At 42.4% G+C, this 13,542-nt stretch overlaps 1 protein-coding gene across 1 annotated transcript in view; it reads left to right on the plus strand.

The window, feature by feature from the left end:
• The first annotated feature begins 822 nt into the window (after window positions 1-822).
• Window positions 823-13,542, plus strand: part of LOC126428012 (uncharacterized) — a 44,286-nt gene continuing 31,566 nt past the window's right edge. The window contains exon 1 of the mRNA XM_050089894.1: window positions 823-966. Within this exon, the coding sequence (XP_049945851.1) occupies window positions 823-966 (144 nt within the window). The remainder of the gene's footprint in view (window positions 967-13,542) is intronic.

Below are 13,542 nucleotides of genomic sequence, written 5' to 3' on the forward strand. Positions count from 1 at the left end.
CCTCATACTTATGCTGACACGTCCTTACTCACTAACTAGACCATTTCTAACAGCCACGCATTTTATTGGGTCCAGAGTTAGAAAACAAGTGTAACCAAGTATAACTTTCAAACACTCAGTTTGTGTGACTGTTTCTTCTTGTATCTTACCTACAAATGTGGTACCTCTACCACTTGTCTGGCACCAGCAATTTACTATAGCCACCTCGGAAAAACTAGTGGCTACATTGATGGTTCAGTTTCCACCATCACAGGTGCTACCCACGATGGTTTATATCATACGACGACTCTGCTGAAGAAGTGAAACATGAAAACTGGCTACACCAACACCTCATTGCATTCAGGATAATTGACACATAAACTTAAGGGTTTGTTGGGGATTCCTGCCATGTGTCCAACAGTAGTTGTGCTTTAAATGAACTGGCCTCACACTTTTGATGAAACGTGTAGTTTGTCATCACCTTATAGCCACAAGCGCATTCAAATCAGTGTCACTTGGGTAGAGTTTTACCAGTAACACAGGCAGTCACATCAGTCTTATCAGGATTAGGTAGCAGAGCTGAAGGGTTTTAGGGCCGTAAGTGTCACTTTGCTCCTAAAAGCTCCACAGAATCTAACGCAGACTTTGCAGTTGATGATATGATCATCTGCCTAGTGCCGAATAAGGATATTCATCAGAGAACCCCTTGAAGTGAAGATGTGTCTTCAGAAAAATTTTTAATACTGGTCATTCTCTAAGTCCCCCATGCAGTAGCCTACCAAATCAAAGAACCAGGCAACGTCACCATCATTTACAGTGAACAACTTCTGCACATGGCACAAGATGATGAAGACATTGCTGCTCAAGCTGGGAAGCCTAGCTGAGATGGATAAACCCAATGATGATGCTGACAAGGAAACCGTGTGGCACTTGCAACAAATCCCTCTCACTTTGTGCGGCGTGAGGAGGCTGCTTGCCCCCCAGATGGTGAGAGTTGTGGGACAACAAAAACTACATGGCTTCAATTTGTCACACCCAGCCTTCCTCAATATGAATGGACCTTGACATTCATTCCATTTCATTATTGTCTACAGGTTAGAATGAACTTTTTATTTCAGTGTTGGCACTGAAGAAACCGTTATCTCCAAAAGTGAACAGCATATCAACTGTTTCACTCCTCTGCTCTCAGACTCGCACACAGATCAGCTCCCTCCGTCAGCAACCATCAAATGCCATGTGCTAAACTACAAACGAGCAGCATACTACAATTCTCACTCTGTTTCTGTCCACCACAGCTCATATGGTTGAACGGACTGCAGATGTGTATTCGGTTATTAATGAAACTGACACCAAAAATTTGTTTGGGTTCCATGCTTTTGTTACTTTTGAATTTTCTATAAATTAAAATATGTATCTTTTGTCAGATCTGGTTCCTTATCAAGACCTAGATTAATTGTGTTCTGAATTTTTGGATTTGTTTTCTGTGGGATTATGGTGTGTGAACAACTTCACAGCACAAATCAATGTAATAATTTGGCTTGACTGCATTTTTTTCATGTCCTTACATGAGTGAGTACAACTGAATCTCGAGTCACCAGGCATAATTCAGTTGCTTTAGACAAGTGAGTGGGCTACATGATTATTTATTTATTTAATGATAAAAAAAAAAAATAAATAAACAGGTGTGTCACCTCCAACTTTGTGGAGACATGAAATTTATCACAGTCATGTTATCGGCACATATCAGCTCCTGGCAGAAGGTGAGTTACTTGCAAAATTGCACTAATCCTTTTCCCAAACTGACTGGGGTATGGTCTCCCTCCAGGTTCCATTAAAAGACCAGACACTGCAGCTTTCCAGTTCACAGTACCACTCTCATGGAGGAGGCCAGCAACTGTGCATCTCTGCACACACGACTTTCACTCCTACTCAGCAGTCCACACAAAATTCGAACTGTTGACACCTGTCATGACCGCTTCAAAACTATGGATGTGTCAACTTTAGTGCACCACAGAGGTGCTGGCATCTGGTCACTTTTCCCCCCGAAGCAATGAGAGTTTGTAGTAACATACACACTACTGTACCTTTGCCATCACTAATGTACAGTGTGTTGGTATGTGTGCTGATTTGGGTAGCATGCTGTTCAGCTGTTGTGTGCCCCCACCCGAGAACCCTGACCTCTGTCCAACACCTTTATCACATGCAGACAAAAGCCTAGTGCATGGCATGTAGGAGCTCCAACTGGAAAACTTGTTTATGGTCTCTAAACTGTATTGTACTTATGCCCTCACACCGTGACCTAATAGGTATTAGGTTGGGGTATAATTTTGTAGCTTTTGTGTTTTGCATGTTGTTATTCCAATTGCTATGAATTTATTTATTGCTTTTTTTTTTCTGAGGTTCACCATTGCTTGTCAAGTTTATATATTGTCATTTTTTCAGTTAAAGGCACCTTAACCCATGATGAACTACATCAGTGTACTTGAGAACAGGGAAATACGATTAAGTGTGATCGTTTTACCATATGTTACATTTGCATGCAAAAGGGGAATATTCAAAAACTGTTTTTACAGGTATCGTGTGCTCCAAGCCAAAATCACAAAAATCGGCAGGGGTACATCTGTGCCTCACTGCTTGATCGGATTCTAGTGGTTCATTAAGAACACCAATGATTCCTATCCTGTATTGTCACTGGCCTTGAGAAATGGTGTGTCTATGCTAACACAAGGAAAAGAAAGGAATGACTGCGTTCAGACAAAGCAGCAACTCCCCATACAAAGATCTGCACACATCAACAAAAGATTTACAAAGAAAATACATTCATTTTAAACAACTACCACTTCTTGCAGATGCAATCTAAGAACAATGACCAGGAAGACTGTATGAAGTGATGCTGCTCCATGATAACAGCCTCTATCATTCTGCTAGACTGACAAAAAATATTGTACAGGAGTTTATTTTAGAAGTCATTCCAGACCAATCTGGTTCACTTAATCCTGTGCACTCACTCAGATTATCACCTTTTTTGCTCTCTGCATAACAACCTTTGAGAGACTTACTTCCTTTCTTTCTGGATGAAAAGGCACTGTGAACATGGATTGGTGAGTTCTTTGCCTCAAAACCACACAATTTCTAGTCACAGAGTAGTAAAGTTGCCCCAGTTTTGGCAGACTGTTGTAAATAGTGAAGAAAAACACATTACTGGTGACTGAAATCTCTTATGTGTGTGTCTTGTGTTTATCAAAATTGGAAAAATGATATGAACATATACACCAACCCAGTAGTTGCTTTCTTACTGCCATGACTTTCATCAAGTTCACCATACACACTATCATGTTCTCTCTAACAGATGTAAGTGAATGTCAAGCTCAACACACGCAACATGTTAACAGTTCAATTTGGAGACTGTAAGATGCAGAAGTCCTAATCACATACGGAGGACAAGAAAAAAATCACACAATGAGATCTACACATTGGACTGAAAAACGTGGAGCACTTCAAATGGCCTAAGAGCATACCAGAATTGTGTTTCCAGAAGTCCCTGCACGAGTTTCAGTCCCCCTGCTGTCATGCACAAATGGAAATTGCATCTTTCATTCTGATATCGAAACTCCTGCTTTCTACACATTAGTTTGTGTGGTGTTTGTTTCCTTTTCTTTTGTTTTGTATTTGGGTGCAAAAGCAACTATAATGATATGCGCCCATATCAGAACTATACAACATGAAGACTAAGAGAGGAGGTAGAAATGACTACACTCTATTCACAATCGATGGAACAGAAGAATGCTAAAACAAAGATGTGGAGAAAAGTGTATAAAGTATGCCATAGAGTAATGGAGGTCCTGAAATAAAAATTACATGGTCTTCGCCATAATGCTTTTATGGATAAAAAGTAACACGCAGTCAACAGCTCGCTTGTCGTTCGCTAAAACGGGCGATAATTCCGATGGAAAACTCAAACAGGCACACAAACTATTAAAAAAAAAACTCCATTCTGCCAGGAAATGCCTGACATTTTAACATTGCACCCAATGTCCACAACATGCTGGGGGAGCGCCACTTAACAAATGGCAAAGGCTGAAAAGGCAGTGCAAAATACGCAGCCTAGATAAAATGACCTCATGAAGGGAGGGCTGACAGGAGTTTGTCCAAGCCACAGGGAGAATCTTAATAACCCAGAGCTTATTCCATTGAGTACCGAGCGAGGTGGCGCAGTGGTTAGACACTGGACTCGCATTCGGGAGGACGACGGTTCAATCCTGCGTCCGGCCATCCTGATTTAGGTTTTCCGTGATTTCCCTAAATCACTTCATGCAAATGCAGGGATGGTTTCTCTAAAAGGGCACGGCCGACTTCCTTCCGCATCCTTCCCTAATCCAATGAGACCGATGACCATGCTGTCTGGTCTCCTTCCCCAAACCAACCAACCATTATTCCATTGAATGGAGAACCAGTGAAGCTAAAGTGACACCACCTCCTGACAGATGGCAACACAGTAATCATTAGAGGGAATTTATGAACCAATGGGCTGAGGTAAAATCACTGCAGCCTTGGCACCAGTATCAGTAGCTTTGTTTCCTGCCACACTGACATGGGCGTGAACCCACACAAACATCTGAGGGGCTCTATCACGAGTGATCAAGTGACAGTTTTCCTGTAACGATTGCACTAAGGGATGGGTGGTGTACAGCCCACAGAGGCTTTGAAGGGTGCCGACAGTGTCTGACACATCTAAAAAGCCTGTGTCGCCAAATGTATTCAGTGGCCTGATACAGGGTGAAAAGCTACACTGTAAATACTGAGCAGTGCACCAGAAGCCAATAACTAAAGACGTTGGCACCAATGACAATGGTGTACCCAACACCATGGTCAATCCGAGAACCATCAGTATACACAAAGGTACAGTCACTGAGGAAGGAATACTTGGGAACACTATCTTCAGGAATAAAGGTGATTGACAAGAGAGAGGACACTTGGGCCTTGAAAACTCAGTCTTTGGAAAATTCCTCAAGGAAATAGTTCAGGCTGCCATGGAAGTCACCTGTGTAGAGAGTGCACAGGATACCAGTCACGGAGCAGGTGTCGTAGGTTTTCTCCAAATCATAAAATATGGTCATAATCTGGGTTTTCTGCAGGAAACCATTCATAACACGGGTGGACATAGTGACGAGATGGTGATTTGCAGAACAGCGTCCTCGATATCCACACTGTGCAGTGGTTAGTAAATTGCGAGACTCGAGCCAACATACCACCCAGGCATAAATCATATGCTGCATCACCTTGCAAACAAATCTGGCAAGAGAAATTGGGTGATAACTAGAAAGAATGCGTTTGTCCTTACCGGGCTTAGGTATGGGTATGACAATGGCTTCCCACCAGTGACTGGGAAACGTGCATTCTGGTTGTCCACAAGAGAGTATTGCTCTCTCATATCACAGGCAGTACTGTGCCTCACAATTCAGAGAAGGGAAGGGTATCACTAGAGCCACCTCCATTCATTTCTGATGGAAGAAGGCCGGGTGACAGTGGGAAGAGCTTGAAATTTCCGCAAAATGATGACCTAAGGTGTTTGACATGCATTGTATAGACGAAGAGCAGGGAACAGAACGTTCTGCGGTGATACGGATAATGTTTGTAAGATATTCTACCTGGCATCACAATTGGGGAAATGTTGGTCATTGTAAGGACAATCACGATGAGGATAAAGGTCAAGGGGTTTCACCTCAGTGCTCTGGTGGCACGGAGGCTGGCCAGGTGAAGGTAGTACACGATGACACCATCGAAGAGTATCTCCGAGTCAGTTTAGGAGAAGACCGTTTGCCTTTGTTGGATTTCTTGAGCCTTTCCAGTTGGCAGAGGAAGTGTTAGATGTTGGTTGACTGAAAGGAGATAGGAAGTCTTCATGGGAGTATTTCATCTGTCCTTTCCAGCAGGTCGGTTGTGTATCTGGTGACTTCTCCCATTGTGGCGAGGGTTTGATGGCTTGTTGCACAGCTGGACAAGGGGCTGGTGATACTACCATGACAATGGGAGATTTCACAATCTCTGAGATGTATTTGAGGTCACATGTCTGCATGGCCATGTCCTTCATGGAGCAAGATGAAGCAAGAACCACATTATAAGTGCCTGACAGTAGGACACAGGGTTTTTAACTAGCCAGTAACTTGCGAGTGACCGGGTAAGGAACTTTTTCCTTTACCCAGATCTCCTAGACAGCTGCTCATCAAAACATAACAGATAATTACGACAGGAGGTGGCATGATAACCATTGCAGTAGATGCAGCAGCAAGGTGGTGGCAGACAATAGGTCTGGTTACCTTCCCTACATCAAGTTACACAGTTGGCCGCTTGTCAACAAGACTATAAAGTGTATCTAAAAACAAAGATGATGTGACTTACTGAACGAAAGTGCTGGCAGGTCGATAGACACACAAACAAACACAAACACACACAAAAAATTCAAGCTTTCGCAACAAACTGTTGCCTCATCAGGAAAGAGGGAAGGAGAGGGAAAGACGAAAGGATGTGGGTTTTAAGGGAGAGGGTAAGGAGTCATTCCAATCCCGGGAGTGGAAAGACTTACCTTGGGGGGAAAAAAGGATGGGTACACACTCGCGCGCGCACACACACACACACACACACACACACACACACACACACACACACACACACACACACACACGCGTCAATCCACACATATACAGACACAAGCAGACATCTCACAAGCAGACATATTTAAAAACAAAGAGTTTGGGCAGAGATGTCAGTCGAGGCGGAAGTGAAGAGAACAAGGAGATAGCCTCGACTGACATCTCTGCCCAAACTCTTTGTCTTTAAATATGTCTGCTTTTGAGATGTCTGCGTGTGGATGGACGTGTGTGTGTGTGTGTGTGTGTGTGTGTGTGTGTGTGTGTGTGTGTGTGTGTGTGTGTGTGTGTGTGTGCGCGCGAGTGTATACCCATCCTTTTTTCTCCCTAAGGTAAGTCTTTCCGCTCCCGGGATTGGAATGACTCCTTACCCTCTCCCTTAAAACCCACATCCTTTCGGCTTTGCCTCTCCTTCCCTCTTTCCTGATGAGGCAACAGTTTGTTACGAAAGCTTGAATTTTGTGTTTGTGTTTGTTTGTGTGTCTATCGACCTGCCAGCGCTTTTGTTCGGTAAGTCACATTATCTTTGCTTTTAGATATATTTTTCCCATGTGGAATGTTTCCCTCTATTATATAGCCTATAAAGTGTGGTTGAAATGATGACACTGGGAGCAGCACTTCAGGTTCATAATCTACAGTCAGACTGTGATAACTTCATAGCCTGCTTTGATCCTGGACAGATTCTCCCACTGTAACAAAGATGGGAAAAATAGTGCTTGTGGGCACTAAGGAGGCATCTACCTTTTTTTGTCACCCAATGGACTGCAATGCCACCCTGATCAGACATACATTTGGATTTAGGCCTCTGTTAGACTGTTGAGCAGCACTGTGATGCAGCTGGGAGGGTCTTTGAATTGGGAGCTTCATTCCATCTATGTTTGGTAGACGTGGACTGCAAAGATGATAATTGGCTCACTTTGAGGAAATCTCCCATGACTGCCAGCATGTCTGATGGCTTGCTCCTTCCAACTGGGTGCCCCTTTCAAATGGGCACACAGCAGCCTTAGGTGATTGGTCCCTGTGCCAGGTGCTTGGGGCATGTGACTTAGGAGTGAACAATCAGCAATTTAGGAAGGTAGCAGTTCAGGCAATCGCCCCTCTCTGGGCCTGGCCTGCACCAGGTGGTACATGCAAACATTACCGGTTGGCCCAAGGCTGGGAATTACATGTTACCCCGTCACCTACAACATTTTAGATGCATTGACTGGCCTTCGCGTGGACAAAGGGAGGAAGAAGGAAAAAGAGGAGCCTCAAATATTGAAGAGGGGGAAGGATAGGAGAAGGTGAACGAAGGAAGGAAAATAGGCATGAAAACCAGTGGTGAGACTGTTTGTATGTCAGCTATGGACAGTGTGCAACATTCCCAAAAAAAAAACACCAGACATGTTCTCCAAGGAAAGGGAAAAATGATACTAACATGATAGACATGCAGCACGAAAGGGAAAAGATGCTGCAAAGGCTGGGAGCCTGTGGTAGCCAAGCATGAACCCACCAAAGAGCGGCGAGTCCCCTGGAGGTTGTGAGCTCAAGGTTGAAGTGTAAGGTGGGCATTATGTTGTGAGCGGAGAGTACTGTTAATGGATGTGATAGGAGTTGTTAGTAAACAAAATGCACAGCACACATCTTCAGCATTGGCGGTGTTGTGATATTTTTAGTGCAATACAGATACTGAGCAATCTGGCATGAAAGCAAATGGAATGCAATAACTCTGAAATGAGTTACTGGAGAGCGCAGACCCCTTATGCCAAAATACTGAAAAGGTAACCCTAAATAACCTCTGAAAGCTGGTTGGCGGAGGACTGTTTCACTGTACATGTGGAGTGCTGCTGGATCTGTCTTACGACAGATTTAAACTGGAGTCAGTCTGTCTGTCCTGTTCTGACTATCTTTCTTCATCTGTTTCTATGCACATCTTCTCCTATGTCGTCCATCACTTCAATTCTTTGTTATAGACAATTCCCACACAGTATACATCAGAGGAATACTACTAACTGAAGAAGTGAAATTGATGGATGGATGGATCAGTGAATAACTGCTGATGAGATCCAAGACAGTCAGAGTGGCAGCAGCTCTAACAGATGCAAGAGCTGGGAGACCCCGATGCTGTACATTAGCCACCCTTCCTTTCGCTGCCCCATTCAGCCACTGATTGATACAGGTGCGGTATGGTACATATGCGTGTTCGTGGGCTCAACCACAGGTGCTCAACCATATGAAAAAAATGTGGAAGTCGGGAGATGCTTAAAAACTGTCAATTAAAACATAACTGACAAGAAGAAAACTAGGAGTCACAGGGGTGTATGTGGCTGGCTGACCATTTACAATATACACTGAAAAAGTATTTATAGGTGAGAGGTCCTTGAGGAGCAGAAGTTGGTCATATAGTAATTTAATAAAGCAAGTCAATTTTGTAACTCCCCATGAAGGCTCTACAAGTTATTCATCCAAAGAATGATGAAGTCAGATTTTATTTGGGGGGGGGGTTATGAAACAGTCTGGCTTCCAAGTATTCCGTAACCCCCTTGATGTTCACATGGATGTTTAAATCGTAATTCTTGTGTTCAAAGCGGTTTCTGGATGTTACAGTAAAATAGTCTGGGTATTACTGAGCTAACGAATAACATGGGGATTCTAGTAGCAGTCACAAGACATTTGTGTCGCAGGACCAACAGCAACAAAAGAAACTGGATTCTGATCAAATGGCTGTTAACTTAGTGGGGAATGGAAAATGCAATATTTTAAAGCTGCCACAATGTCCCTCGGATGACACTTTTGGTTGGCTAAGTCAGAGAAGGAGGCAGCAACAATGAAATTAGCATGTTGAACTATGTTACCAGCGAATCTCCACCTAATGTAATGTAATTAACTGTCAGAGATAAAGTTTATCTCATGCGAAAAGTACGATGCCCACAGTAGAGAGTTAAGGTAACTTCATTATGTTGCCATACAATGTGTTTAATTTATTTATTTATGAATATTTTCTTTTATGATAAATAATGGATTTGTTTGAGATGTTAAATGTTGTATATTTATATATATTTATTTATAAGTGTCTTTGGAGAGTATTAAGGTCAGAAGACCAAAGAATCTGGAATGCAGGAATGTCTGCAACTTCCGGGCACATGTTGGCTTGCCCGCCACTTCTTTGTCGGTATTGGAGGGAGATGGACGTGTTTAAGTGACCAGTACAGTATAATGCATTTTTAGAGTATCAATGTTCGTAGTGAAAATATTGTAGTGACTAAACAAAAAGTACGAATAAATATTATTTTTAGCCGAAAGTAATTCGTATCCGGTAGTGTTTATTTCAAACAAGAAGAAAACCCAGACCATGCTTGTTAGAGTAATGATTTTGCAGACAAAACTTCGAAAACCCCTAGACAAACGAGATCTGCAGTGTGTAATCTTTCAGCAGCTACTAATAAATAAGCCTTGCTGAATTTGTGCTGGAACTACTCGTACTATTCTCAATTACATACACGTGGTGCGAATGTGGTCCTACCACAATATACCGCGAAAGATTTCACATTATTCAGTTATCAAGAAACGAGATAGGTAACAACCAGTACAATATGGTGGCGTCGTCCGGGATTATTCAAAATGTTACCGAAATAAACTACCACCGAGATTGCGAAGAAAACGACAGAATTCGTACATCCTGGCTGAAAATGTTAAAGGAAGTCGAATGCTGATACCTTCAAGACAAAGGAAGTCGAATGCTGATACCTTCAAGACAAAGGAAGTCGAATGCTGATACCTTCAAGACAACGGGATGCAGTTACTGGAGCAAGAATAACGGCGCAATAAGTCACGAAAGAAGAAAAAAGTGTAAAGTGTTGTGCAACCAAAAAAGCAATATTCATATAAGTGTAGTGTTTCAGTGTTGTGAATTCCATCACGCACCAATCAACAAAGAAGACCTTATAAGAAAATAAGTAAACTGTGAGTAAAATAGTTTAGTATCCTTTAGAAAAGATAAATTTGTTGTGTTTTGTTTATTCCTGTGTAAAAAGATGACTATTGTAAAAGAGGAAAGTATTGACGACGGTGTCGCCAATGCTAGTACAGAGGTCATCCACATGAATGCTAAAAGGAACTTGTTAAACTTCAGTTAAATGATAAATCAGTCTAATCTAAAAGCCGTACATTCAACTAAGTAACTAGGAGTTACATTTACGAACAACTTAAATTGGAAGTAACACATAGAAAATGTTGTGGGGAAGGCTAACCAAAGACTGCGTTTTAATGGCAGGACACTTAGAAAATGTAACAGACCTACTAAGGAGGCTGCCTACACTACGCTTGTCCGTCCTCTTTTAGAATACTGCTGCGCGGTGTGGGATCCTTACCAGATAGGACTGATGGAGTACATTGAAAAAGTTCAAAGAAGGGCAGCGCGTTTTGTATTATCGCGAAATATGGGAGAGTGTGTCACAGAAATGATACAGGATTTGGGCTGGAAATCATTAAAAGAAAGGCTTTTTCGTTGCGACGGAATCTTCTCACGAAATACCAATCATTAACTTTCTCCTCCGAATGCAAAAATATTTTATTGACACTGACCTACATGGGGAGGAACGATCACCACGATAAAATAAGGGAAATCAGAGCTCGTACGGAAAGATATAGGTGTTCATTCTTTCCGCACACTATACGAGAGTGGAATAATAGAGAATTGTGAAGGTGGTTCGAAAAAACCCTCTGCCAGGAACTTAAATGTGATTTGCAGAATATCCATGTAGATGTAGATGTAGAAAATCGATCAGATGAGTGTTTTGTAAGCCTCTTCTTTTATGCCGAATTCTTGCACTAGATTTTGGCATGGTGCTTACCTTCCATACGTCTAGTTTCCTGTGGTTGTTCCACTTTATTTCATTCTGTTTATTGGTAAATTTAATCTGCCAAGATTAGGGTCAGCAGGCTCCCTTACCTCTTATTTGGTACTGTTATATCCGTGAGCAACCAGATACCAGGGCATGCATCTGAACACAGGAGGGAAATGGATGAAGCTGCGAGGTGGAAGGGTCATCTGCAGAAGAGAAAATGACACCAAGCGGTAGTTGAGCTAAACGAGGCTCACAGTGAGCAATCAGGACACATACTAGGACAAACCCAAAGCAACCTATGTGACAAAGAGGTGCAAAGCAGAAATCTTTGGCACAATGATGCCAACAGGTCACAAGCAAAGAAAGAAACAGTTTGAATTGGGGCTAGAGAGAAAGACAAAGTGCCAAGTGAGATTGTCATCAAATAGTCTATAGTACAGCAAGGATAGTAATGGAGAATACGAGGTGCGGCTAGAAAAAAACCGGACTGATGCTGGAAAAAACATTTATTTACAATTATTTACAATTTCATGTTATCTCCTTCAATGTACTCTCCTCCTCGGTCTCTACACCGCTCCATACGAATTTTCCACTGTTCATAGCAATGCTGCAGATCATTTTCGGTAAGTCCATACATTACTTCCGTCGCTTTTTCTTTTACTGCTTCAACAGTCTCAAATCTAGTTCCTTTCAAAGCTGACTTGACTTTAGGGAAAAGAAAAAAGTCACAGGGGCCAAATCAGGTGAGTAGGGTGGATGATCTAAGATGGGAATGTTGTGTTTTGCCAAAAACGTCTTCACTGACAATGCACTGTGAGCTGGGACATTGTCTCGGTGAAGGATCCATGACATTTTTCTCCACACATCGTTCCGTTTTCTCCGTACTCACTCACGTAGGGTAGCCAGGACGCTAATGTAGTAATGCTGATTCACTGTTTGTCCCTCTGGTACCCAATCAATGTGCACAGTCCCTTTGATGTCAAAAAAAAAACAATCATCATTGCCTTGAATTTCGATTTTGACATTCGTGCTTTTTTTTGTCGTGGAGAACCAGGAGTTTTCCAATGCATCGATTGGCATTTAGTTTCGGGATCGTAAGTAAAAAACCACTATTCATCGCAAGTAACAACATTTTGTAAGAAGGTGGGATCACTTTCAATGTTTTCCAGGATGACAGAACAAATCATTCTTCGGCGTTCCTTCTGTTCAATTGTGAGACACTTTGGAACCATTTTCGAACACACTTTGTTCATGTTGAAACTTTCATGAAGAATCTGCCTAACACTTTCCTTGTCAACTCCTGTTAACTCAGACACTGCTCTGATTGTTAAACGACGATCTTGTCGAACAAGTTTACCGATTTTTTCAATGTTTGCATCAGTTTTTGCTGACAATGGTCTGCCAGTGCGAGTGTCATCACTGGTGTCTTCGCGGCCATCTTTAAATCGTTTAAACCACTCAAACACTTGTGTTCGCAATAAACAATCATCGCCGTACACTTGTTGTAACATTACAAACGTTTCCCTTGCAGATTTTCCTAGTTTGAAACAAAATTTGATGTTAACGCGCTGTTCTTTCTGTACACTCAACATTTTCCGACGCACAGACAAAACGTCAACTACTTAAAACAGACGCCACGGGCAGACTGAGTGCAGGAGGCAGATGAAACTCGAGCAGTAGGCGGAGCGAGAGTCACGTGACAGGCCACGCGACTTTCAGCCTTATTGCATTCGTTTTATTGTTTCACCAGTACTAGTCCGGTTTTTTTCTAGCCACACCTCGTATAAGATAGGAGTACAGAACTGGCTGACGTTTTTCTGGGTGGTCGTATCTATACTGGCTGTGAGGAATGCTATTGGTTGACATAGTCACATGGCAGGATGAGTGGCGTACTTGCTACGCAAGCACAGAACTGTGGCAATACTGTCCCCTCTAATGGCCATCTAAGTCAATTTCTTCTATCGAGCAGAGGGCAGTTGTTAGAAATAACTCAGTGGAAGAACAACTCACATAGATTTGATATCAGTAAGGGCTCAACCTTAGCCCTCCTCCTCTTCCTTCTTTTTGTTAAAGATCTCCTAGAAATCTGC

Source organism: Schistocerca serialis, chromosome 12 (genome assembly GCF_023864345.2).
Source record: "Schistocerca serialis cubense isolate TAMUIC-IGC-003099 chromosome 12, iqSchSeri2.2, whole genome shotgun sequence".
NCBI classification, from domain to species: domain Eukaryota; kingdom Metazoa; phylum Arthropoda; class Insecta; order Orthoptera; family Acrididae; genus Schistocerca; species Schistocerca serialis.